Source organism: Chrysemys picta, chromosome 22, assembly GCF_011386835.1.
Source record: "Chrysemys picta bellii isolate R12L10 chromosome 22, ASM1138683v2, whole genome shotgun sequence".
In the NCBI taxonomy this organism is placed as follows: Eukaryota; Metazoa; Chordata; order Testudines; family Emydidae; genus Chrysemys; species Chrysemys picta.
This window is the reverse complement of record NC_088812.1, coordinates 13,389,175-13,416,038: the sequence shown is the minus strand read 5'-3', so window position 1 is coordinate 13,416,038 and position 26,864 is coordinate 13,389,175. Positions and strand designations below refer to the sequence as shown.

The 26,864-nt window shown below is 60.6% G+C and overlaps 1 protein-coding gene across 3 annotated transcripts; it reads left to right on the top strand.

Annotated features, from left to right (window-relative positions):
- Positions 1 to 10,118: 10,118 nt before the first annotated feature.
- On the top strand, positions 10,119 to 26,317 carry NEMP1 (nuclear envelope integral membrane protein 1). 3 transcript variants are annotated; one of them, XM_065576582.1, is made up of 9 exons: positions 10,120 to 10,303; positions 14,955 to 15,076; positions 17,810 to 18,029; positions 18,820 to 18,892; positions 19,415 to 19,508; positions 20,203 to 20,317; positions 20,833 to 21,058; positions 22,536 to 22,709; positions 23,297 to 23,613. In XM_065576582.1, exons 1-9 carry the CDS (start codon positions 10,171 to 10,173, stop codon positions 23,481 to 23,483), a joined length of 1,344 nt encoding a protein of 447 aa, XP_065432654.1. In that variant the 5' UTR covers positions 10,120 to 10,170; the 3' UTR covers positions 23,484 to 23,613. The 3 variants fall into 3 exon arrangements, with proteins under 3 accessions (XP_065432655.1, XP_065432654.1, XP_065432656.1); XM_065576584.1 differs by lacking the exon at positions 10,120 to 10,303 and adding an exon at positions 11,218 to 11,473 and having other exon boundaries at positions 23,297 to 26,317; XM_065576583.1 differs by lacking the exon at positions 22,536 to 22,709 and having other exon boundaries at positions 10,119 to 10,303; positions 23,297 to 26,317.
- Positions 26,318 to 26,864: the final 547 nt, after the last annotated feature.

Below are 26,864 nucleotides of genomic sequence, written 5' to 3'. Positions count from 1 at the left end.
GGGCAGTATCTGACCAGCCCCTGCCAAGGGGCCCGAAGCGGGTGCTGGTTCCCCGGGGGGCGCATCTTGGGCCCTAGGCGATTCTAACCTCCCGTACTCCTGGTTCGAGCCCGGTACGCAGTGGGGACGAGCACCCCCTTGGTGAAGAGGGTGGGGTGCCATTGCCAGAGTCCCCCCCCATGCATCTCACTGGGTGCCGTGGCCCCCTGTAGCAGCTGCCCTGGCTGGGAGGATAACTGCCTTATACTGCCGCTGCCCGCCAACTCCGCTAGCTGATTTCCTGCAGAAGGCCCTGGGTTTGGACCCGCTGGAGTGGGGCACGGGGGAGGGGGGACCCAGCCCAGCGCTCAATCCCGCCCACGGGCACCGCGTGGGCTTGGGCCTTTGCCGGGGCAGAGGGAGCCGTGATTCATCTTGTTAGCAGAGGTCACAGCGTGGGTTGTCTCTGCCCCCTCCTTCTCTCTGCCTTGTGGGGGTGGGAGGTGAGCCCCACAGCTGGGGGCATGTCCGGAGACGTGATGAGGGGCTGAGAGGGGGAGGTTGGAGGTGGCGGCCTAGCACAGGGCCCAGGAAGGGTCCCGCCCTGCCCCCCGTGGTTTGTGCAGGAGCAGAGAATTAAGACCCCTGATGGCTCCGTCCCTGCACATGGGGAGGGGGGATTTTAGCCCATCCGGGCTCCCACATTCTGGGTCCCCGAGGCTGCTCTCCCTCACGCTCCTCTGCCCACGCCCCTGGGATGCAGAGAATACCCATAATGCACTGTGCTCTGGCCTGCCCCCCAGAGCCCTTATGCCAGCTTTCTGCAGGCCAGAGAGGCCCCTGTGCCGGGGCGGGGCAGGGGGGGGGCATCAGGCAACCGTTTGTGCCTATTTTAAGGCCTCTGTACAGTGCTGGCGCAGCAGAGAGGGGCGTGAGGGCCTCATCCCTTCCCGGCTGCCCCCTCTTCGGAGGGCTCGTGGGGGGAGGAAGGCGACTGGGGGACAGGACTGGTGCCGTGTGGAAGCTTCGGTTCACGTGCATCCCTGGTTGTTATAGTAACCCTGAGCCGCCCCCTCCTCCTCATCTCGGCATCGCTAGGGTTATGCTGGCCCTGGGAACCGCCCGTGCAGCGAGGCCCAGGATGGACAAAGCAGCTGAATGTCCAGTGCAGCCCCTCAGCCGGGGCAGGGGGAGGTGAGGAAATGGGGGAAGCCCCAGCCCCAGTGTAGCAGTGAAATCAGTCACTTTCTGGCATTACTACCAGGGCCAGTCTTGGTAGCATCTAGGCACCAGCTAGGACTGAGGATGTTTAATGACCATCATTAGGTTTCAGAGTCAACACCTCCCGGCTCTGAGTGGCTGGTGCCTCTCTGCATACTCGAGCTGAGCTGTTTCCAGTGCCGCCGTTGGTGGCTAGATGTTGAACTGTGAATGGAACATGGCAAGCAGCTGCCCGAGAATGGACCCTGCTGTTCATGCCAGCCGTCAGCACCGGTGCAAAGCCGCCCCGGCTGGCGTGAATGGCCCATAGCTCCATAGGGGTCAATGGGGCCGGATCCCCGGCTGGCGTGAATGGCCCATAGCTCCATAGGGGTCAATGGGGCCGGATCCCCGGCTGGCGTGAATGGGCTGTAGCTCCATCGGGGTCAATGGGGCTGGATCCCCGGCTGGCGTGAATGGGCCGTAGCTGCATCGGGGCCAATGGGGCCGGATCCCCAGCTGGCGTGAATGGCCCATAGCTCCATAGGGGTCAATGGGGCCGGATCCCCGGCTGGCGTGAATGGCCCATAGCTCCATAGGGGTCAATGGGGCCGGATCCCCGGCTGGCGTGAATGGGCCGTAGCTGCATCGGGGCCAATGGGGCCGGATCCCCGGCTGCCGTGAATGGGCCGTAGCTGCATCGGGGTCAATGGGCCGTAGCTGCATCGGGGCCAATGGGGCCGGATCCCCGGCTGCCGTGAATGGGCCGTAGCTGCATCGGGGTCAATGGGCCGTAGCTGCATCGGGGCCAATGGGGCCGGATCCCCGGCTGCCGTGAATGGGCCGTAGCTGCATCGGGGTCAATGGGCCGTAGCTGCATCGGGGCCAATGGGGCCGGATCCCCGGCTGGCGTGAATGGGCCGTAGCTGCATCGGGGTCAATGGGGCCGGATCCCCGGCTGGCGTGAATGGGCCGTAGCTCCATCGGGGTCAATGGGGCCGGATCCCCGGCTGGCGTGAATGGGCCGTAGCTCCGTCGGGGTCAATGGGGCAGGATCCCCGGCTGGCGTGAATGGGCCGTAGCTCCGTCGGGGTCAATGGGGCAGGATCCCCGGCTGGCGTGAATGGGCCGTAGCTGCATCGGGGCCAATGGGGCAGGATCCCCGGCTGGCGTGAATGGGCCGTAGTTCCGTCGGGGTCGATGGGGCCGGATCCCCGGCTGGCGTGAATGGGCCGTAGCTCCGTCGGGGTCGATGGGGCAGGATCCCCGGCTGGCGTGAATGGGCCGTAGCTCCGTCGGGGTCGATGGGGCCGGATCCCCGGCTGGCGTGAATGGGCCGTAGCTCCGTCGGGGTCGATGGGGCCGGATCCCCGGCTGGCGTGAATGGGCCGTAGCTCCGTCGGGGTCGATGGGGCCGGATCCCCGGCTGGCGTGAATGGGCCGTAGCTCCGTCGGGGTCGATGGGGCCGGATCCCCGGCTGGCGTGAATGGGCCGTAGCTCCGTCGGGGTCGATGGGGCCGGATCCCCGGCTGGCGTGAATGGGCCGTAGCTCCGTCGGGGTCGATGGGGCCGGATCCCCGGCTGGCGTGAATGGGCCGTAGGTCCGTCGGGGTCGATGGGGCCGGATCCCCGGCTGGCGTGAATGGGCCGTAGCTCCGTCGGGGTCGATGGGGCCGGATCCCCGGCTGGCGTGAATGGGCCGTAGCTCCGTTGGGGTCGATGGGGCCGGATCCCCGGCTGCCGTGGACCTAGGCTGCTCCATTGGAGTTGGTGACGTTGAAGCTACATCACTTCACAGCAGCTGAGAATCTGGCCCCTCATTCATGGTTAACCCCTTGGGGTCCCCCCCCCCCGCTCTCCTCTGGGATTGAAGCTTCTTTCTCCCCGGATACATCGCGTCGCCCACCTGGAGTTGGGTTGTTATCGTAGGGGCGTCGGCGAGCGCCGGCCCGTTGTTGCAGGCGGGAGCCAGGGGCTGCAGGGACTTGTGTGAGGCTGCCGGGCAGGGCTGAGCTGGGGGCAACGTGGGGAGCAGGGACGGGCACTGGGCAGGGCTGAGTTGGGGGCAACGTGGGGAGCAGGGACGGGCACTGGGCAGGGCTGAGCTAGGGGCAACGTGGGGAGCAGGGACGGGCACTGGGCAGGGCTGAGTTGGGGGCAACGTGGGGAGCAGGGACGGGCACTGGGGGGGCTGATGAGCAGATGCCCTGTGGCCTTTTTCTCCCCTCCCTGCAGCTGTGAGAGGGGAAGCCCCTGCTCCCTGCCCCCCCAGCCAGCCCCCCACCCCTGCCCATCCCCCCTCTCCCACACCCCCTGCCCATCCCCCCAGCCTCCTCCTGCCCCCTTGCTCCGCCGCGCCCACGCAGCTCATTCAGCCGCGCTCCGGCAGCTATTTATAGCCCGGCTCAGGTCCCCGGCGCAGGCTGGTGGCTCAGCGAGATGGCAGGGCCGGGACTGCCTGGCGGGCGCCCAAATCCACCCACTCCCCGTCATGCCTCAGGCGTAGCAGCTCCTACTGGTCCCAGCTCCCCAGGGCCCTGCCGAGCACAGGCTGGTCTGGAGCTGGCGGGGGGGGGGGTGTTGATGGGGAGGGCCCTGGAGGGTTTGGGTGCGACATGTGTGCACAGGGACATGTATGGACTAAGGGGGGAACTCACCGCAGCACCCCACAGCCCCCTGCTAGCCCAGCCCTGGGCTCCCCCAATCCCCAGCTCTGCCGGTGCCCCTCACTCCCAACCCGCAGCCCCTGCTAGCCCAGCCCTGGGCTCCCCCCCACAGTCCTGCCGGTGCCCCTCACTCCCGACCCGCAGCCCCTGCTAGCCCCCCCAGCCCTGCCGGTGCCCCTCAGTCCTGAGCAGCAGACCCCACCCTAGTCTTGGGGTGGGGGGTGGGGAGTCACAGTTCTCCCAGCAGGACCATGCAGTTGGGCAGAGGCCAGGGCTGACTCAAGAAGTCGGACGAGATGATGCCCCATGTGGCTTCGCCCCCTCATCTTTAATAACGGTCCCCCGCAGTTTGCAAAGGCTTGTGAATCCTCACAGCCTCCTCCCCCGAGCTGCGTTGTCATTACTGTCCTTGTGTTACGGAGAGGGAAACTGAGGCACGGGGACCCCCCCTCCCCCTCATGGGCACAGGACCAGTCAATGGCAGCCCTGGGGATGAAACCCAGGAGTCCCTCCTGCCCTAACCCACTAGATCCCAGCCCCTCCCAGAGCTGCTCCAGGCCCTTGTGAGGATGTGGGGATCAGGGTGGCCCCCGGAGGGCTGAAGAGATCGGGGTGGGGATCTAGTCCCCCCATGTGAATCCAGCTCATCTCTATCCCCCTTCCCCGGGCTGTGGGGATGAGGGCAGCTGCGCAGGGATGAGGGGTGCTAGTCCTCCCTGGGGATGGGGGTTTGGGAGATCCCCGGGGATGTGGGATCAGGCCCCAGAGGGATCGGGGATCGGGCCCCTGGAGGACCAGAGGCCTCAGAGGGATGGGGGCTCTAGCCCCCCAGTGGGATGTGGGTCAGGCCCTAGATGGATGGGGGATCGGGGTCCACAGAGGGATATGGGTTTGGGCCCCAGAGGGATGGGGGATCGGGGGCCACAGAGGGATGTGGGATCAGGGGCCTCAAAAGGATGGGGGATGGGGGGCTCTAGCCCCCCCGTGGGATTGGTCCCCACAGGGATCTGGGGTTCTAACCCCCTCAGGGATGGGGGCTGTAGCCCCCCAGTGGAATGGGGGGTCGGGGCCCCCAGAGGGATGTGGGATTGGGCCCAAGAGGGATGTGGGATTGGTCCCTGGGGGATCAGGGGCCCCAGCAGGATGTGGGATTGGGCCCTAGAGGGATGTGGGCTCTAGCCCCCGCTGTGGGATTGGGGTCCCCACAGGGATCTGGGGTTCTATCCCCCTCAGGGACGGGGGAGCGAGGGCCCCAAAGGGATAGGGGCTGTAGCCCCCCAGAGGGATGGGGGAGCGGGGGCCCCAAAGGGATGTGGGGATCAGGGTCCCTCGAGCCCTGGCCCTGGCCCCCTCCCCGCTCCGGGAGCTGTTCGGGGCCGGCCGGGCTGGAATTCACTGGCCCGTTCCCACGTGCTGCTCGCCCCCTCGCTGACGCACATCCCCCGCCCACGCGGCCGGAGCTGGCTCCTCGAGCCCGGCACCAGCCGCCCACGGGCCGGGCCCAGCTGGGCGGGGCGGGGCCGGGCCGGGGGGTGACCAGCGGCCCCTGCAGCCCGGGAGCGGCGGCTCCTCCCTGCAGCCCCCGGCCCTACTCCGACCACTGAGCCACACGCCCCTCCCGCAGCTGGGGCGGGAACCCAGGAGTCCTGGCTCCCGCCCCCACACCAGAGCCAGGACTCCTGGGTTCTGTTCCTGGCAGGCGAGTTTCCTGGGCCGCCAGCCCCCCAGTGGGATGATGGGAGCAGCCTGGCTGGGGGCCAGCGAGACCCCTGGACTCTGCCCCCCGTATGGCTCAGGCCGGTGGGGTTCACGCTGGGCACGGGAGCTGGCGTGGAAGGGGGGCGGGCAAGCAGGGAGGATTCACCCCCCAGGAGAGGCAGCAGTGCCCCCACCCCCCAGCCTGCTATGCCAGGGGGGCCGAACTCCCGGCTAGCGCTGGGAGCAGGCCAAGGCCCAGCCTTGTGCCCAGGGAGAGCCGGGCACCGTGGGCAGCGCGTGGGCACGGCCCTGCCAGGTCCCCGAGCGAGAAAATACTTGGCATGAAAGTGCCGGGCGGGGGCTGGGAACAGCAGGATCGCCAAGAATCTGCCTGCGCCCCTGGTGGAGCCACAGGGGGGGCTCCCCTCCCCCTCTTCCTTCCCCTTCCCCCCCCCTGCTTCCTTCCCTGCGCCCCCTCCCCTCAGCCCCACTCCCTTCCCCTCCCCCTCTGCTCCCCCACTTCCCTTGTATGTGGCCCCCTGCCTCCCTCCCCAGCCTTCCAAATGGAACATGAGAAAAAGGGGGACAAGGGGAGAGTCTGTGACCCCCCCGACCTGCCCATGCTTCTGGTTAAACTCCCACCCCCCCGGGGCCCAATTTGCATCAACCCACCTTCCCCTGCCATTACCGCTGCCTGCCACATGTTCCCCCTCAACCTTTAGAGGCAGCTGCATTTCAGCCCTGGGCGAGGGGTCCCCTGACAAACAGCTGCCATGTCGCACTTCAGAGGTGGCTGCATCCCGGCGCTGGGGGAGGGATCCCCGGATAAGTCACTGGCAGATTCAGAGATTCTGGGACAAAAGGTGGGAGTTTATTTGGAGGGCTGTGTGGGCTTTGGGGGGACGAAATAGGAGAGTTTAATGACTGTATTAATAATTACATCCCGGTTCAGAATACAATAAAGGCCAATAAACAGAATGCCTCTGATCTAACGGCCAGGCCGCTGGCCTCAGACTCACAAGACCTGGCTTCTGTTCCTTGCTCTGCCACAGACCGGCTGGGTGACCTTCCCCCCACCTCCGTGACTCAGTTTCCACTCCAAAGGATTCTCAGTGGTAAGCGCTTTGGGGCACCGACTGTCTCTCCCTGATCTTGAATGGGTGTGGCCAGAGATAATACCAATCTGCTCCATGCTCAGCCACACAGTTCTTGTGGAGACGCCCCTGCGAGGGCTCGGCAGGGCCCCCCGCGCTAATTTCAAACCCCCACAGCCCCTGCTCAGCCCTCCTCCCCTGGCAGGGGACGCTGAGTAACAGAGCACGGAGCCCAGACTGTAGCGACAAACGGAGCAGAGAGTGGGAGGGAGAGACGTGTGATCCTCACCACCCACCTTTACCTAGGGGAATTACCCTCCGCGAAAAGCCCCTGGGGTTAAATTGCAGGCAGGGAAAAGGGTTGTGAATTGCACCAGTGAAAGAAGTGCACCAGCCGACCAAGCACGTGCTTGGGGCGGCATCTTGGAAGGGGCGGCCAATCTTGGGGTGGCGGGGGCGCTCGGGGTTTTTTGTTTGTTTGTTTTTGTTTCAGCGGTGCGGCATGGGGGGGCGGGGGCTTCGGCGGTGCGGTGCTGGGGGGGGTTGGCGCGGCGCTCGGGGTTTGGGCGGGGCACTGGGGGGGGAGCTTGGGGGGGGTGCTGCGCTCGGGTGGGGGCGGGGGGTTCAGCGGCGCGGCGTTCGGAGGCGGTGTTACGGCGGGGCGGCGCTCTTTTTTTTTTTGCCTGGGGCGGCAAAGAAGTTAGAGCCGGCCCTGGTTTCAATCCACAACTGATGCAGCGAGTGGCTTCGAGCACAGGTGTGGGGGCTTTGAACAGCCACGCCTGGCAAAAATTCAGCACTGCCCGGCCCTTGTTACGGCGGGTCACAAACCCGAGGGCCCCATGCCAGGCGGCACTGGGCTTCACGACGGCAGCCCCGGATTGACGCTGCCTGCAGCAGCATGGGCCGGGGGAGGCTGCAGGGACAGGATGATTCATGGCCGTGCCAGTTGCTGTTTGCTGGCGGGCCCTGTGTTTTTCCAAGCCCTGGCGCGTCACGAGCCCATCGGGCAGGGAGGCAGGGCACAGCAGGAGGGCACGGCCCCTGGCATGGGCTGGCCCGAACCCCGGCGCGTCAGCCGGTCGGTTCGACTCTGTCACCTCCGGCGGATGGCGTGGGGTCACCCCGTTATGACCGTAACAGGGGACTGTGAAACCAGCCGGGACTTTAATTCATTCACTACAATTGGAATGAGATTTGGGGATGGGGCAAATTCAGGATTTGTCAATCATCGGTCCACCCCAGCAGCCTGCCTGATGCTATCTAACCACTAGGCCTGATAGCCCCCCGGACTAAAATCCCCACCCTGCATTTCTCCACCGGGGCCCCTGCCTCCATCAGTTGCCGTCCTGCAGCCCCGGGTTCCACTGCTCCCCCTTCTCTTAGTTTGGGGCACACTGTTGCACCTTGTTCTACCCAGCAGCTGTGTCTAATCAGAACCTGGCTTGAGATACCGCCGGGCTGAGAGCAGAACAAAAGCTCCCATAGCCAGAAAACTGGAAAAGCCACGAAATCCAGTGACTCGGGTTCTGTATTTTAGCCCAAATCATCTGTATTTCCCCATTGAAAGCGAGGAACTGAGTCGCTGCCGTGCTAGAAATGATCCTTCGGAACCCAGATAAACTTTCCTTTTTGAAAGTCCCTTTTGCAGAAAGCAGGAGCCCCCTGGACGCAGGGGACTTGGCAGCTCATGCCGGAAATCTAGCCGGCTGCCCCGCTTTGGGGGTATAGAGACGCCGGCTTCCTCGCTGCTTTTCAGGGGCCCCCTTTGCTGCACTGAAGGGGCCTAAGCCCAGCCCACCCCCTCGGTCTAAGTCCGATGACCTCAGTGGGGGCGAATGCAGCCGGAGGCTCTCTGTTCAGCTCATTTAAAGCGTCACATCCGCCCACCCACACGCAGCGTGGCGAGCTGGGGATATTGTCAGAGACGCTCCTGGCCTCTGGGACTCCGTTAAAGGCCGGGAGAGAACCGTGAGCCGGAGCAAAAGGGAGCGGGACTGGGGACAAGTTGGCCCCCGCTTTGATCTACTGGGCTGATTTCTTTATTATTTGGCAGCCGTCTGCAGTGTCCAGAGGTCTCAATCAGGGACAGAGCCCTAGTAGGTTAGGCACTGTCTGAGCACAGAGGAAGACAGACATTAAGAGACCAGGAAAAAGGGGGAAACTGAGGCACAGAGGGGGGAAAGGACCTGCCCAAGCTCACAGGAATAGAACTCAGGTGTCCTGTCCACGGTGCCTGTGCTGATTAGCTTAGGCCCTGATCCTACTGACACGTGTACTCCCGTGCAGGGAGTTAGGCAAGCGTGGCTTGCCGGGTCGGGGGCTGCCGGAGCCAGGTGGGCTGTGCGGGGCATATGGGAGGAAGGGGGGCATTCAATCGGATGCGATGGCTGTATTAATAGCTGCAATTGTCATGCTATATATATCGACTCACAAAGAGATGGAGGAAGAGCCCACTTGTGCCAGCACCGGCTGGCTGATTTCTGGCAGGCGTCACAGCCCGGGGGGGCTTGTAGCGGTGCAGAGGGGCGGTTTCAAGGCGGGCGCTCCGTGCCCCTGGGGCAGCCGGGGAGATGGCACGGGGAGGGTTGTGTGAGCAGCGGGCAGGTGGACAAGGCTGGGGCCGCTGGCAGAGCAGGGTGGTCAGGGAGGGGCAGGGCTCTGGGCGGGGGGGCGGGAAGAGTCGCTTGCCCCCAGTGCAGTGAAGCACAGGAAGGACTTGGAAAAGGGGGTGTTGTGGTCAGAGATGGTTGATGCAAGAGCCCCTACAATAACAACCCAGCCCCTCCCCTCACGAGGGACCCTACAATAACAACCCACCCCTCCCCCCACAAGGGGCCCTACAATAACAACCCACCCCTCCCCCCACGAGGGACCCTACAATAACAACCCAGCCCTCCCCCCACAAGGGCCCTACAATAACTACCCACTCCTCCCCCCACAAAGGGCCCTACAATAACAACCCACTCCTCCCCCCACAAAGGACCCTACAATAACTACCCAGCCCCTTCCCTCACAAAGGGCCCTACAATAACAACCCAGCCCCCACGAGGGACCCTACAATAACTACCCAGCCCCCACCCCCCGAGGGACCCTACCATTGGTTGGTACAGCCATGAGTCAAACGTTGCTATGGGGCAAAGAGGTCTCGTGATAGGTGGAGAGGCCTGTCAATCATCCCGGTTGCTAGTGTGTGGGCTGTATTGAATTCTGATATGCTGGGGAAGCTGTCAGTCACTGTAGTTGCTAGGGGGAGGGTCTAAGAGTTACCATGGGGCTGGTCGGTTGCCGAGGGCCAATCTAAGGGTTACTATGGGGCTGAGCGGTCCTATGATAGGCTGTCTAGCTTGTCAGTCAGAGTGACTAGAGCTAGGCGGGAGCTAGGCGTGGCCGAGACCTGCACCGCTCCCTGATAGGCTGAGGAGGGCTGTCGGCCAGCGCGGTTGCTAGGGCGCTGGAATTTACGTCACTCTAGAGCCGGGCGCCCATAGGCCCGCGGCCTGCCCGTCCCCCTGGTTGCTAGGGAGGGCTGATGACGGCGCGGGCGGAAGTGCGCGGCGCGGCCATGGCGGGAGGGATGAAACCAGCCCCGGGGCGGCGGCGGCTCCTGGGGACCCTGGTGCTGCTGCAGCTGCTGCTGGGGGGCGCCGGCGCAGGCGCAGAAGGTACTGGGGGGCTGGGGGCCAGTTGGGGGCAGGGATCTGGGGGGCTGGGACTTGGAGCGCGAGGTAGGTACTGGGGGGCTGGGAGCCGGGCGGGGGCAGGTACTGGGGTGGGGCAGAGATGAGGGGCAGGGACCTGGGGGTGTGGGGGGGGGCAGGCACTGGGGGGCTGGGAGTCAGGTGGGGGCTGGGATCTAGGGGGCTGGGACTTGGAGTGCGAGGCAGGTACTGGGGGGATGGATGGGAACCCAGGGGGAGGCCCAGAGTCAGGGTGTGGGAGTGGCACGTACTGGGTAGCTGGGAGTGGAGCAGGTGGGGGGGGGGCTTTCGTGAGGGCCCCCGGAGTGGGGTGTTGGCCAGCAGGGAGGGTGCTGACTATAGGCCCATGGGGAACTGTGATTTGTCTGACCCCCCCCCCCCCCCCCCCCCCCCACACACACACACTCCACTGGCTGCCCCTTTGCGGGGCAGCGGCAGGTAAATCCCCATTACCCTGCCCCCTTCTGTCACCCACCCTGGGGGCTCCTTGTAATCTCATCAGCACTGCCTGCTGCTGTGTTAAATTGCCACCTTCGCCCCCCTCCCCAAATCCTAGCACTCGCTGTCCCCCCCTCCCCCCAGGCTGTTTTTTGGGGCTCACAAGCAGTGATTTGGGGTGGGGGGAGGGAGAGATTTATGGGCGGTGGACCCAAATCAGTGAGACTGTGAACCCCCAGGGAGTTGGGGTGGGAGGTTGGCAGGGCAGGCGTGTAGGGTTGTGGGTTGAGACAGGGCACGAGGTTGCTGGGAGGGGGCCTGGGGCTGGGTGGGGTGCTGGCAGGATCACAGCACAGTCTGGGGAATCGCCTGAAGTGTTTTATGATGCACCTTTTCAAATGCCTCGATTCCAAGTGACTCTTGTGAGCTCCTCATTGCAGGGACTCGGGGGATGGGAATGACGCAGGGTAGAAGAAGATGTTGGCAGAGGATGGGGGGCATCTTGGCACTGGTGAGGAGACGGGGGGCCTCCCCACATGGGTGCAATCAAACCATAATCCCGACCAGATCCCCTTGGGATGCCACCATTATGCAAGTATCCGATAATCCTGTCTAGCTGGCTGCGTCCCCTCTCCATACGAACTGATTGATTCGTCTCTGCACGGGGTGGGCAGAGATTGGAAGAAACACGGGCTGGTGAGTGAGGCACTGAGCTGGCACGTGGGTTCAGTTCCCGGCTCTGCCCCAGACTTCCTCTTAAGTCACTTGATCTTTCTATGCCCCAGTTCGGCAGCTATAAAATGGGGCCTCAGTCTTAGGCCCTCGAGGCACCCGCCTCATGGAAGTGTCAGAGGGGGCAAAACTACTTGGGGAGGAGGATGTTTTTCTGTTTGTGCTTCCTACACCGGACGTAGGAATTTCCTGTATGGCTTAGCACAGGGGTTCTCAAACTGGGGGTTGGGACCCCTGAGGGGTCGCAAGCTGCCAGCCTCCATCCCAAGCCCCGCTTTGCCTCCAGCATTTATAATAGCGTTAAATGTGTTTTTAATGTATGGGGGGGTCACACTCAGTGGCTTGCTATGTGAAAGGGGGGGTCACCAGTACAAAAGTCTGAGAACCCCTGGCTTAGCATAAAGGACAAACCAGCATTTCAGGGAGGAAGCCGAAGCGACAGGAAAACAAGCCAAGTCTTTTGATCATACAGAGGGACCTAGACAAATTAGAGGATTGGGCCAAAAAAACCTGATGAGGTTCAACAAGGACAAGTGCAGAGTCCTGCACTTAGGACGGAAGAATCCCATGCACTGCTACAGACTAGGGACCGAATGGCTAGGTAGCAGTTCTGCAGAAAAGGACCTAGGGGTCACAGTGGACGAGAAGCTGGATGAGAGTCAACAGTGTGCTCTTGTTGCCAAGAAGGCTAACGGCATTTTGGGCTGTATAAGTAGGGGCATTGCCAGCAGATCAAGGAACATGATCGTTCCCCTTTATTCGACATTGGTGAGGCCTCACCTGGAGTACTGTGTCCAGTTTTGGGCCCCACACTACAAGAAGGATGTGGAAAAATTGGAAAGAGTCCAGTGGAGGGCAACAAAAATGATTAGGGATCTGGAGCACATGACTTATGAGGAGAGGCTGAGGGAACTGGGATTGTTTAGTCTCCAGAAGAGAAGAATGAGGGGGGATTTGATAGCAGCCTTCAACTACCTGAAGGGGGGTTCCAAAGAGCATGGATCTAGATTGTTCTCAGTGGTGGCAGATGACAGAACAAGGAGCAATGGTCTCAAGTTGCAGTGGGGGAGGTCTAGGTTGGATATTAGGAAACACTATTTCACTAGGAGGGTGGTGAAGCACTGGAATGGGTTACCTAGGGAGGTGGTGGAATCTCCATCCTTAGAGGTGTTTAAGGCCCGGCTTGACAAAGCCCTGGCTGGGATGATTTCGTTGGGGATTGATCCTGCTTTGAGCAGGGGGTTGGACTAGATACCTCCTGAGGTCCCTTCCAACCCTGATATTCTATGATCTGTTTAGAAGACTCCAGAAAATTCCCACTTCAAAGCTGGGGGAAAGGAAAAGTTAAATTGATTAAAGAAGAATAGGAGGACTTGTGGCACCTTAGAGACTAACAAATTTATTAGAGCATAAGCTTTCGTGGACTACAGCCCACTTCTTCGGATGCATATTCTTCTTTTTGCGGATACAGACTAACACGGCTGCTACTCTGAAACCTTTCGTTAAATTGATTGTGTTTTGTGTTAACTGATAAGTTTGGGACTGTGTGTGTGTGTGGGGGGGGAGTAGCTCAAAAGCGTGTTAATTTGTGCATTGAAATCTCTGCTTCTGGGCTGCGCTCTTTGAACTGTGAGTTATAACCAGAGTGCCGATTCCTTCTTGTGAGAATCTCACTTCGTTGCTACGTTTGCACCTCTCAGTGCCTGAAGACGGGCCGAAGGTGCTGTTAGCTTCTGTGGGAGTGTGTTTCCATTCGTGTGACTGTCAGTTTCCCTGGGGACCAGAGAGTGGATTGAATGGCAGTGAGTTCTGTCCTGGGGTTAGCAGGCTCGCCAGTCTGTCTGCCTTGGTGGAGAAGGGCCTAGGGCAGGGGTGGCCACCCTGAGCCTGAGAAGGAGCCAGAATTTACCAATGGACATTGCCGAAGAGCCACAGTAATATGTCTACAGCCCCCCGTCAGCCCCCAGCGCCTCCCGCCCACCGGCAGCCCCAGCGATCAGCGCCTGCACTTCCCGATCAGCTGTTTCGTGGGGTGCAGGAGGCTCTGGGGGAGAGGAGCGAGGGCATGGCAGGCTCCGGGGAGGGGGTGGGAAGGGGTGGAGTGGGGGCAGGGCCAGGGGTCGAGCAGTGAGCACTCCCCCGGCACATTGGAAAGTTGGTGTCTGTAGCTCCAGCCCCAGAGTCGGCGCCTATACAAGGAGCCGCATATTAACTTCTGAAGAGCCGCGTGTGGCTTCACGGCCACAGGTTGGCCACCCTGGGCGTAGGGTATCTGATTGGAAACGCCAAAAATGTCGCTCAGGAGACAGTGTAAAATAGTGGGTAGGGCATTGACTGGGCCTTGGAGACCTGGCCTTCTGGGTGACCTCGGGCAAGTCACGGCCATGCTCTGTGCCTCAGTTTCCCCAAAGGGGGGTGAGACTTGCCTCTTTTGTAAAGTGCTTTGAGATCTATTTATGAAAAGTATTCTAGACGAGCGGGGTATTGTTATTAACCCCTAAGAATGTACTATCCTGACTGCCGTCCGGCTAGGCCCGTACTGTTCCTCTGCTAAAAATTGGGCTGTGTAAAAGGTGCCTTGTTCGGTGTGAACAGAGCTATACCTAGCACAAAGGGTTAACAAATCCCTACTAATCCTTGTGAGCAGCACACGCTGTCTGGTCACACAACTTAACGACTGTAGCACAGCGATTTTTAATGTTAGTCACGTTCTTTCCCTGCTAAAGTTGGAGGTAGCTTAATGTTTCTTTTTTACTCCGTCTAATGTCTCCCCTCATGGGGAATAACACTTTTCCATGAACTTGAGCACGTTGGTAAATAGTTTAAAGTCACACAGCATTACTCAAACACCCACTCTCTGCAGTGAATCTATACGCCTGAGCCATCTCCGTGGGAGATACGTGCGCCTGTTGAGAATAGACTCTCGGGAGCCTCTCCACAACACATGCATGCATCGATAAAAGCCAAACCCCAGGCTTTCTCCTAAGACGGCTAGAGGAGAGGAGACTCTCCTTGCAAAGGCGCTTACAGATGCCGAGCCGGTTATAAAACAGGAGGAGTTCAATGGAATATCTTTAAAGTGACCAAAGCTACGAATAGTGACCAAAATAATGGCTGCCCCCTTAGCTGATCAGAACTCCAGCAGGCTTCCCCTTTCTACCGCCATCCTCTGCCTATAGTGGTGCTGTATTATGACAGAGAAGGTAAACTGAGGCATGGTCTAAGCCTGTAGTTGACTTAAAGCTCCATCTGGCCTTGATCCAGGAGCGAAGCCGAAGTTGATGAGTGTTTCCTTCCCCCAGCTGAGTGAAAATGGCCCTTGGTTCACCTCACAAGTTATAGGACTCGGTACTGGCGTAAGTGGGGGATGCCCCCTCCCCCCGACATGCATCGGGTCTGGTTTGTTACTAAATCCTTTCTTGTCCCTCTCCCCTGTCTAATGAAGGTGCCAAGCAGCCGGTGATCCGACTTGAAGAAGGGCGGGTGTGCAATGCGATGGCCCCGCAGCAGTTCTGCTACACCAACGCGGAGACCCCGAAATGGCACGACATCTGGACCCGGATGCAGGTAGGAACCGGCGCCCGCTTTGCCTGCTGCCGCAAAGCCAGGTCTGCGTCTCACTGCCGCCCCGCCCCCATCATTTGCATTCAAGCCGGGAGTCTGAATGAAAGAGGCTTTGTTGGGTTTTCTTGAACCAGCGAAAGAACTTCTCAGACCAAACTAGGGTGACTAGATGTCCCGATTTTATAGGGACAGTCCCGATATTTGGGGCTTTTTCTTATATAATCACCTATTACTCCCCACCTCCTGTCCCGATTTTTTTACACTTGCAGTCTGGTCACCCTAGACCAAACCCCCTTGTCTCTTTATCTCCTCTCCTTGGGGCATGCGCGGTAGCAACAAGGTAAGGGCTGGTCCCCAGGATAGAAATTTCTTGCTTGGACCTCTCCCTGTGTCTGAATGCTCCTGTGTTCCTAGCCTTTGTGCCTTGCCCTTCTCGTCCTGTGGTTTATGTGAGGTTAGCAGCCGGAATGTGCTAGGGGCTGTACAGGCAGGTGGGAGCACAGTAAGGCCAAAGGACGACCACAGTTGTCCTAGGAACACACTGTAGCGGTCAGAGCCAGCAGGCTTGGTTGCAGGACTCCTGGGTTCTATTCCCAGCGTTGGGAGGAAGTGTCGTGTAGTGGTTAGAACAATGGACTGAGCGTCAGGAGTTCAAGGTTCTCTTCCCCCCGGCCCTGCCGCTCACTCGTGTGGCCTTGAGCAAGTCACTTAAGCTCTCTGGGTGTCAGCTGGAAACCAGGGAGCACGCCTGCTGCGGGCGAGTGTTCGCTGGTGGGGAAGCTCGCCGAGTCGCTGGCTAAACACGGGCACCTGTTTCCAGCAGTGTCAGACGTAGGTGCAAAGTAGTGTCCCCCTGCTGCTTGTCGGGCAAAGGAGCCCCGGGGACGACTCAGGGTAGGGAAAACGAGAGGAACTGCTGGTTGGCGGCTGGCATGGGGGGGGCTCTCAAAGCGTTGGCGTTCATACCCGAGGCTTCGTCAGACATCAGTGCAGGGCTGTTCCTCCCCCTGACCCCTCTTGTCACCCTGATCTCCCCCGCCACAGCGGGCAGACGCTATCCTAGTTTCTCACAGTGGCTGCCCCGAGGCTGCGTCTGACGTTTGCAGAAGTGGCAAGTGTCTGTCAGGACACTTCATGTCACGGTTTCTTGGTCTGTTGAGATCCGTGGCGCTGTTCTTATCATTCCGCCTCTTCCGGCCGGAGGTGGGGGGAAGGAATCGCATCAGAGAACCATGGGTTTGTAATTTATTCCATAAAGCTATCAAAGGCGAAACTGCCTGGCGAGCGGGTCAGGGAATGAATAAAACAAGCCCACTGAGGGAAGTTTGTACAATCAGCGCTTAAGCTCCTTCTGTCTGAGAGACTCGGCAATTTTAACAAGAATGCTTCAGTTCAGACCCCGGCTGGGAGCATTACCCCCCAGTTACAGATGGGGAAACTGAGGCAAGGGGAGGGGAAGTGACTTGCAAGTGCATGCAGGAAGCAAGCGGCAAAGGTAGGAACACTCTAGACTTTCTCGCTGCTGGGCCTGTGCCTTGAAATCCTCCCTCATCCTTCAACTAGTCCCCTGCAAATGTCTCTAACTGAGACCAGCTCTTCTCGTAACTCACATTTCTAGATGCTCACGGCCAGGTTTCTTGCTGATGAGAAAAGGAGGCATTGAGAGAGTCTGCAGCTTAGACATGAAGGTGATTGTAGGGATCCAGATGCAGGATGTGAGAAGTCAGTTACTGACAACGGCGATGTACGTTTTCTCTGCAGAGTGAGAAGCATCTGTATTTCTCCGAACCCTTGCACGGACCTACAAACTGGCTTGACGCCTTGGCCAGTGGTTTTTCTAACTCAGTGGTTCTCAACCAGGGGTACGTGTACGCCTGGGGGTACGCAGACCTCTTCCAAGGGGTACGGCACCTGGGCTAGAGATTTGTCTCCTTCTACGACAGGCTCCTAAAAAGCACTAGCAAAGTCTGTACAAACCAAAATTTCGTACGTGCAATGACGTGATTATACTGCTCTGTTTACCGTGCGCTGAAATGTCAGGACAATGTTTATATTCCAATTGATTGATTTTGTAATTACACCTCTACCCCGATATAACGCGGTAAAGCAGCGCTCGGGGGAGGTGAGGGGCTGCGCACTCCAGAGGATCAAAGCCAGTTCGATAAACGCGGTTTCACCTGTAACGCGGTAAGATTTTTTGGCTCCCGAGGACAGCATTATATCGGGGTAGAGGAGTACATAGTGAAAAACTGCTTCCTTTCTCATTTTCACCAACAGTGTGGCTGTGTCACACTTGTCTTTTTATGTCTGAGTTTGTAAGCAAGTCGTTTTGAAGTCAGGTGAAACTTGGGGTGCACAAGACAGATCCCACTCCTGAAAGGGGGACAGTCGTCTGGAAAGGTTGAGAGCCGCTGGTCGAACTGCTTCGGTGAACTAGCAGTAGGTACACTTCCAAACTCATCTAAGTGAACTGTTGATTGTCACTTTGAGTTTGGAAATGTTACCATGTATCTCTAATAGCGTTTCCGAGACCACCTCTTCTGGCACTCCCGCCAGATTAGCAGTGATTTCGTTGTCCTGAGAGCACAGATCGGGGAAGGGAACGAACCTGCCCCGTGGACTGCGAGCTGACGTATGTGAAGCCCTTCACAAAGTGCTAAGCAATAAATATTTAGCCGTTAGCTGCAGAGCTCTGATCCCCCATCTAGTCCCTCTCCTCTCCTCTCCCGTCTGCAGATCCGAGTCGTCAGCAACAAGATGATCCGTGTCACCCAGGTGGAAAACGAGGAGAAGCTGAGAGAGCTGGAGGAATTCAACATGTGGAACTTCGTCTTCTCCTTCTTCAAAGAGAAGCTGAACGACACCTACATCCCCGTGGATCTCTACAGCGAGAAAACCTGCCTGAAAATAGAGTTGCCGGAGTCAAACACCAACTACAGCGTCGTCCTCCTCCGGTGTAAGCCACGCCGGGGGTTGGGCTGCCCCTCGGGGCTTCGTGGGCCTGCTCGGGGAAGGCGGTGCAATTCCGGTGGCTTAGCCCAGGATGTGAGGCACCTGCTCCGTCCCGCAGTGCGGGATTAGGTTTGCCTGGCTACTGCCCGCCTGGGCTTTGCCGGATGCCACGTCGTTTAGAAGAACCCAGCTAGTCTCCCATGGGGGGTCTCGGGGTGAGCGCCTTGAAACTGCCCTTTGGGCTGATGGGGGAAACGGAGGAGATCTGAGGAGAAGGTGGTGAGGACAGGTGGTGGCACCCAACTCTGCTGGGAGCTTGGTTCAGCTGCTTCGGGCCTAGACTGGGCTCCTGGCGGTACCAGGTATCTGTTAGAGGACGTTACAGCACATGTTAGCCCGAGGTCTAAGGTTCCTTCTTTGCTTGGGTGGGGGGAGAGAAGCACTCCCCCAACATGGGCTGTATATGCCTCTGGAAGAGAAGCGGGGTGCATCCATCCGTTTCCTCCAGCCCCAGGGCGCTTTGGTGCCATCCACAGCAAAGCCGTGTTAGACTCCTTGGTCTGAGATTCACCAGGTTTATAGCAGTGTCTAGGCCTTGGGGCCGTTTATACGGAGACAGGATCCATTTGCCCCACGTCCAGACATATCCAGCTCGGGGGTCTGCCTCTGTCCGTCGTGCTGGATATGTCCCAGTCGCTCCCCATGGACTGCTGGGACCGGGCCATGTTGTCACGTGGGATCAGCACAAAGTAACCAGCTCGGGGGCTTCTCTGATACTGTCTTGTCTCTTTTAGGGTTTGACCCCAAGCTCTGCCTGGTTTCCTTCCTGGGCCTGCTCCTGTTTTTCTCCGGGGATTTACTGAGCAGGTGAGTCGCCCCGTGCTGGAAGACCAGACCACTGCCGTCCTGTGCGCTCGACCACCCCAATCTCTGTGTTAATGGTCTGGGCCACGCGGCGGAAACGCGACCTCAGGGGTGCCGCTGTTGACTTGCGCTGCTGTGCCCAGGTGCAGCAGGGCATCTCGGAGCGGTGCCCGCCCCAGCCTTGCCCCTGTCCCTCAATAGCTCAATAAACCAAGGGCTGCTAACATCCACAGCTGGGTGGCCGCCTACCAGCTCGCAGCCTGTGGCCTGGTGTCCAGCAGTTAAATCAGGGAGATCTCCCACCACTGTAGCTCCCCTTGGCTCAGGCCTGTCGCTCCATGGAGCATGGCTTTGTGCAGGCCCCTCTTACCAAGGCTCAGCGAACGCCACCTGAGCTCCCTTTTAATGATCCCGAGGCGGCCGGCGCGTTGGCTTCCTGCTGTCCGGGGTGTGTCGGCCTGAAGCTCTGTTCGCGCTGCGTCCGTGCGGGCGGACGTCTCTCGAGCTCATGCGTGATCTCCGCAGGAGTCAGCTCTTTCACTACTCAGCTGGGATAAGCATCGGGATGCTGGCCTCGCTGCTGATCCTCATCTACGTGATGGCCAAGGTGATGCCCAAGGTGAGGCTGCGGTTCCAGTCTGGGAATCGGGCGCTACGGAGCCGGAACTGACCACGCCGAAGGGCTATAACTTGGGAATCTGGTTACAAACTCCCGTCCCCTGCGGCTCTCCGGTCCGGTCTGTGCTGGGGGAAACGCGAAAGAGCCTTTCAGTGTCCAGGCGCCAGAGGCAGGAATACTGGGGTAGGGTGGTTCCGGTGTCTAACCCCTGCTCTGAGCAAGGTAGACAGTGGTTAAAGCGTCGTGCTGGGCCGCAGCTATGCAGCGGCTCGTGCTGGTGCTAAAAACGTGCCACCCCAGCGTGGAGGTGTTGGGAGAGCTGGTGGCTGTTTGTGGAGGGGACGGATCCGAAGAACACCCGCATGGTCTGGCTCACGTAGGGTAACACCCAGCGGAGATCAGGGCCCCCTTGCCGCTGCACAGTGAGCGACAGGCAGTGTCTGCAGCCGAACTAGGCAAGCGGTGGGAGGGGAAAGAGAGGCCGAGGAGCAGAGCGACCTGCTCCAGGTCACGTGGCAGACCTGGGAACAGAACCCAGGTCCGGTACCTGCCCCGCTAGGCTGCGCTGCCCCTTGACATAGGACCTGTCTAGCAGACAGTCTTTCCCTGGGGTGAACGTCAAACAGCGGCAGTTCGGCTCTAGCAGGCACGTGGAAGCACCTGTCTTGTTCTCACGTCTTTCCATCTGCCCTAGAAAAGTCCCATCTACTTCATCCTAGTGGGAGGCTGGTCCTTCTCCCTCTACCTCATCCAGCTGGTCTTCAGAAACTTACAAGAGATCTGCAAGTCCTACTGGCAATATCTCCTGGGTGAGTGCCTCTCGGCGCCTCATGCAAAGGCAGGTTCGCCTGGTTGTGTGACGGTGGCGTGGGAGAGGCTGGGACTCCCACGCCCGTCTCCCTTCTACGCAGCTACCAACGGGGCTGTTGGTCAGCTGCCGGCTGGTGGGTGGGAGGAGGGGGCGGGGGCCGAGCAGCCCCTGTCCAAATAGGATTTAGAGTCATTTGACCAGGAAGGGACCCGGGGCTGTAGGAGCAGTGCCGCCGGAGGCACAAGGGACGGGGAAGGAGCGGTTACGTGGTGCATGCTGCGTGGGCTGCACCAGTGGTCAGGATGCTTCCCGCCCGCCTGCTCTGTGCAGTCCTCGTTCTACGGGGCAGATGTGGAATTCCTGGCTGATTTCACAGGGGGCCTGGCCGTGAACTTGCCGACGAGTCTGTGAGGGACCCTGGGCCCAAAAGGAGGCGGAGGTGCCGGGCGTCCGTCCTGTTCGTAGCGGCCTGCGTTGAATTCCCTCTTGCCTGCTCTCTCCGCCCTCTCCCAGGCTACATGCTGCTGGTGGGCTTCGCCAGCTTCGCCGTGTGCTACCGCTACGGCCCGCTGGAGAACGAACGTAACATCAACCTGTTGACGTGGAGCCTGCAGCTTCTGGGCCTGCTGCTCATGTACTTGGGCATCCAAATCCGGCCCATCGCCCTGGCGCTGATCGCCATTGCCGTCTGCACCAAGAACCTGGAGTACCCCGTCCAGTGGCTCTACGCCACTTACAGGTGATGCCACGGCTCCGGGCGCGCCGGCCACGGGATCTAGGTCGGCCACTGCCGGCGGGGCGGGGAGGCGGCGACGAACGCTCACGCACAAGGAGTCTGGCCCAGGCCAAGGAGCCGACTGGCTCTGTTAACAGCACGGCCGCGCAAAGCATGCGCGCCGTGGAGTGGCTGAATGACAGTAGGGGATGCGGGGCCCCGGGTGCGTTTGGCTAAGAAGGGAGTTCCCAAGCCAGAGCCGTGGCCTGGTTTTGGCTGACACGGGGGGTGAGGAGGGAGGGATCGGCGGCATGAAACCTGAGCCCGGGGGCCAGTCGCTCGTGCTTGGACGTTCATCGTTCGCCTTTACCGGAGGGGTCTCTGGCCAAGGGCAGGGTTTTCTGAGGTGCCCGGCGCAGGGCCGGCTCCAGCTTTGCCACTGCCCCAAGCGGCGAAAAAAAAAGCGCCAATTGGCGGCACTTTGGCGGCAACTCAATTGCGCCGCTTCATAATCGGCAGCAATTCGGCAGCGGGTCCTTCGCTCCCTCTCTTCCTCTTCGGGGGCAGCTCAAAGAGGAAGAGAGGGACTGAGGGACCCGCTGCTGAATTCCCACCGAAGACCCGGAGGTGCCGCCCTGTTACCGGACGGCGTGCCGCCCCTTTGTATTGGCCGCGCCAAGCACCTGCTTCCTTCGCTGGTGCCTGGAGCGGGCCCTGGCCCAGGGTGGGCCTGGCTCTGCTCCCAAGGGTGAGGAGCAGGGTAAGACTTTATGGCAGGGGTAGGCAACCTATAGCACGCGTGCCAAAGGCGGCACGCGAGCTGATTTTCAATGGCACTCACACTGCCCGGGTCCTGGCCCCCGGTCCGGGGGGCTCTGCATTTCCATTTAATTTTAAATGAAGCTTCTTAAACATTTTAAAAACCTTATTTACTTTACAGACAACAATGGTTTAGTTCTATATTATAGACTTAGAGAGAGACCTTCTAAAATCGTTGACGTGTATGACTGGCACGCGAAACCTTCACTTAGAGTGAATAAATGAAGACTCGGCACCGCGCTTCTGAAAGGTTGCCGCCCCCTGCTTTATGGGGTCATACCCAACCTGGCCACTGTGTGGCGCCAACACCTGCTTGGTGATGGAGGCTGGTCTTTAAGAACTGAATTTTCCCGTGTCCTCGCTGCTGTCTGGGGGTGTCTCTGTATTCTGGGGCAGGATGGGGTCACCTCTCTTGTGGGAGCAGTGACCAGCTCTCCTCCTCTGGTGCTGGTGGGGAAGCCAGCTCCCAAACTGGGCTCGGCAGAGTTAAACAGGTGGGCAGATAGCTGTGTGGATCCATTCGGCGCCTGTAGCCCAGGCCAGCGGATTCCAGCCGGTAACTTCTGCGGCCGGCTCCTGGCTGCTCAGGGCTGGACCCGGTAGAAGCTCCAGCAGCTCTCCGTAGGTCTGGGCGGCGCCTCGAGGCGGGGAACTGCTGCTAACGCCGCTGCTCTGCTGGCAGGAAGGTGCAGAAAGCCACAGCGAAGCCGAGCCCCCCTCGCCTGCTGACCGAGGAGGAGTACCGGCTCCAGGGGGAGGTGGAGACGCGCAGGGCCCTGGAAGAGCTGCGCGGATACTGTAGCAGCCCAGAGTTCTCCGCCTGGACTGTGGTTTCCCGCATCCAGTCTCCGAAGAGGTAAAACGCCCCGGGGGCGCCGGCAGCCCCCTTACGGCGCCCCCTGCTGGTGGGACACGGCTCTGCACACGTCCCAGGGGAGTGCCTGGCGTGGCCGTGGGGCGGGGCTGGCTGCTCGCTCGCTGTGGCAATCTGTACTCTTCCAGCAGGGCAGGCTGCTGTAAAAACTCAGGCTACATCCTGACTGTGCTATCACCGGCTGGTATCGTTCAGGCGTGTTAGCAGGGCCCGGAGCAGCTGAGCCTTTCATCAGCCCTGAGGCGGGGTGGTTGGCTCCTTATGCTGGCCTGGCCTCGTGCCTAAGCGACCCTAGTGGGCTGGGCTGGTGGTTGGGACAGCAAGGCAGGACTCGCCAGTTCTAGTCCCAGCTCTGTGTGACCTCAGGCTGATCGCCCCTCCCCCCCCACCCTGTGCCTCAGTTTCCCCAATGGGGTTAATATTTCCCCTGTGGGGGTTGAGGCTTAATGCTGTCTGGGACCTTTAAGGGACATAATGGCCCCACTGGGTCAGGCCAATGGTCCTTCTAGCCCAGTATCCCGTCTTCCCACAGTGGAAGTGAATTGCTCCCCATCCTCGTTAATATCCAGGTTTGCCGACTTTGTGGGCGGCGCCTCCCACCTCACCCCGAACGAGGTCTCCGTCCACGAGCAGGAGTACAGCCTGGGGGGCTCGTTTGTGGAGGACCAGCTCTTTGAGGAAGACGAAGACGACTCCTTTGAAGGGGAGGGTCGCGCAGACTTCTCCGTGTCCCGGAACCACCTGGGCTTCGAGTGAGGGAGCCGTGCGGGCGGATTTGGTGGTGGAGCTGCGGCAGCGCCCTGCCGGCGTGGGGTACAATCGCTGCTCTCCAAGCGCCCCCGTGAGCGCACGTGTGTGTGTGTAAAGCTGTCTGTCCGTGCGAGTGCACCAGAGCCAGCCAGGCTGGCAGTGCCTCCTGCTGGAGCCAGTGACACGGGCAGTCGGGATTGAACTCCACCTGGCAGCGCTTTGCCCTCAGCTGGCACCAGACCGGGTCCCTCTCCCGGCTGCACGGCACTTGTCCCCTTCCCGGCTTTCCGCAGCCAAAGGATGTGTGGGGCGGGGAAGAGGTGTTCTGGGGGCACTTCCCTTCTGGGGAATCCACACGTCGCTTTGCAACCTGCCAGCGGAGCTTCCCCCAGCCCTGTGGGGGCAAAGAGGAATAGGGGCTGCTTGTCTGTTGGACTGGGAAAGCCCCTGCCCCCCTGCCGTCTTGAACACGGGCAGGGGCTCTGTGGGGCTGGAGGGTTCTGCACAGGCCTGTGTCTGTAGGGCACTGGTACTGTCGTACCGGTGAATGGCCCCCATCTCCTCCTGCTGGCAGCGCTCTGGGCCTTGTCCAGCCCCAGAGACCATTTCGTTCTCCTGCTCCCCTGGGGCTCAGCTGCGCAGGAGGGGGGCAGCCCCCAAGTGATGGCAGAAGAGCAGCTGCCTGCAAGAGCGCTCAGCCCGCTGCCCGTAGCAGGGTGGCTTTCCTGGGGCGCAGGGGTCCCCTCCCTCGGGTGCTGAGCTGAGCCCAGCCCCTTTTCTTTGGGCATCCTGCCCCCAGCAGGAAAAATAACCCCACTTTCCAGAGCCCACTTCCCACGGCTCCTGGACTGCTGCCCCCTGCGGGCTGTCGGCGGGCTGCGCCTGGCTGCTCTGAGAGCCGGGGCGTTAGCCGGTTTGCAGGCACAGGCTGGCGTGGGGGTGGGTGGGAAGAGGGCTGCCTGTGGGCACAGTAACTGGATCTCTTCCTCCTCCCACTGGGAGCCGGGTTTGTTTGCACAAGAGGAGAACTTTGGACCTGCAGCTGACAGGTGCGTGCCGGGCAGCTGACTTCCTGTTCCCCTGCTAGGAAATGCTGCCAGCTCCCCCCCATCAGTAATGGGCTTGGGGGGGGGGCAGGAACGGCTTCCTAACACCAAAGAGACCAGAGGCCTCCGAGTGGCCTCTTAGGCCCAGCACCCCTGAGCGTCTCCCTGTGGACATGAGGAAAACCCGGCTTCAGGATTTGTGTGTTTGAATGCTTCCTGCTCACCTGCTTTGTTTGTGGTTCACTTACTTACGTCCACAGCCAGAGCCCCTTTAACTGCATAGTGCCCGAGCGGCTGCCCCCGTCTACCCCGTCAGCATCAGTCGCGGGGCTCCCTAAGCCCCTGTTCTAGGCCCGGCCCTTACAGCTTCTCTGCCTTGGCGTCCCGTGCTAATGCGGTGCACGGCGAGGTGTCCGTGTCCCCCCCAGCCTCTGGTTCGGCTCCACGTCCCATCTACCCTGTCAACAAGCGGCTGGGTGGCCTGGCGCATCCCCAGCCCTCCACCTGCCTTCGCTGCTTCCATCTTTGCTGCTCCCTGAAGGAGTCCCGTCCCCTGAGCCGGGGTGCTGGAGCACTGCCCTGCTGGCTGCTAGCCCGCGTTTCCAGGGTGCAGGGGGGAGCCTGAGCTCCGTGGGGGCAGGGAGCCCAGGGGTGCTTGGCTGCACTGGGAACTCAGGCCTGAGGAGCAGGGAGCTGAGGGAGAGGCTGGCTATGGGGATTAGCACCACTGTCTCCGGATCCGGCTGTGTGGAGCCTAGAGACCCGCTAAACCAGGGCTGAGCTAAATGGTCAAAACAACTAGTGATGGAGGCGGGGGGTCCAACCTGCCCCCCTCAAAGGAGTCAGAATCCCAGACTTTTTTTTTGCAAATCAGGCCCCTTTAAGTCACCTCCAACATCCCCCCTGAACCCCGAAAGGCTGATTTGTGCCTTAGCACTGAGCCGGTGCAGAAAGCAGCCGAGGTGTGAAGCCGCCGGGCAGAGCTGTCCTGTCTCAGCTGATGTGGTTCGTTTCGTGACAATGGCCCCGTGCGGGGCTTGTGACTATGCAAAGTGTCTGGGCGTGAGCCAGAGCGAAAATGGACGGGCCCAGGCCGGGGGGGAACTGGCTGTGTACAGGAGCGCCGGGCACAGTGCCCAGGGCTCAGGGAACCCTTTGGAGCCTGTGGCGCCGGCGGGAGTGGGCAAGGCTGGCTGCTCGCCTGCCGTAGGTGAAGTAGGCTGCGGATGGCCCAGCCCGTCCACCACTTCTAGCTCTGAACTCGGAGCAAACTCTGTCCCAGCCTCTTCCTCCATCACGGGCAGCGTGTGGGCCTGGCTGGCGCGGCCTGGGGGCCTGGCTGGCGCGGCCTGGGTGACAGGCCTTAAGCACAAATGTGGGGCGATGCTCCTCCTTCTCTATGCAACTGTCTGAGCAATAACTGCCCTTGAGTGGCTTCTCTGGGGAAAGTGCTCCCCGCAGGGCCCCGATCCCGCTCGCTCCCCATGAAGTAATGTCGGAGCAGCCGGCTTTCGTCCTTCATTGGCGTGCCAGGCGCAGCTGCAAAATAATTGGGCTGGGGGGGGGGGCATCCGTCTGTGCAATGCGATCGGCGGTCTTGGCACTGCCTGTGAGCCGCGGAGCTGCCGGAGGTTATAGACGCGGCGGGTAATTCCCAGTTTAATTTTAAATATTTCTTTTTGGTGCTGTGCCCGTCTTCAGTGTTATCCGCCGCAAGCGGCCCTGCCGCCCAGAGGTTATTTTTCTCGCTGTTGTTAATGCAGGTTCAGATTTTTAATAAAGTTTGTTTTTGTAGCCGTGTGTGTGTGTGGGGGGGGGGAACAGGGATGTGAAAACGGCGGTTCGGCTCGAAGCAGCGGGGAGGCTGGACAAAGCTGTCGTCTGTTGGGCTATAGCACAACCGCTTCCTTCCATCCCGTCACGGTCCCCGGCTGTCCTAGCCGGCCTGAGGAAGTCGGGGGCCCCTGGGTTAATGCTCCGCTGCCGGGGTTCTGCACCCAGTGTGGGTCACAGCTGGGGAACTAGAGTTGGAATAGCGGGGAAGGGTGGGGGCGGTGGCACAGCTGTTGGGGGGCGGCCGGGGGCTGGAGGACGGGGGGCTCCAGACTGGGGTTAAGAGGTGCTGGCAGAACAAAGGTGAGCTGTCCTGGCTCCCAGGTGCTGCTCAACACGGGTGAAGCGATTTCCCCTCCTGTCCGGACTTTCGAGCCCCCCCCAAGCTGTTCGTCAGGGCGGCGAAGCTGGCTCCGGGTCCCTGCTCCGCGCGAGATCCGCACCGCCGGTTTAGCGCACGTGGTTAATGCTGGTTTCGGGGGCCCCTGCGAGGGAAGGAGCAGGGGTC

Bases quoted from the DNA above. Each gene is read 5' to 3' on its own strand.
- NEMP1 (XM_065576582.1), top strand. From the start codon at position 10,171: ATGACGGCGCGGGCGGAAGTGCGCGGCGCGGCCATGGCGGGAGGGATG. The intron at 10,304-14,954 runs GTACTGGGGGGC...TGTCTAATGAAG, and splicing joins CGCCGGCGCAGGCGCAGAAG to GTGCCAAGCAGCCGGTGATC. The intron at 20,318-20,832 runs GTGAGTGCCTCT...GCCCTCTCCCAG, and splicing joins CTACTGGCAATATCTCCTGG to GCTACATGCTGCTGGTGGGC.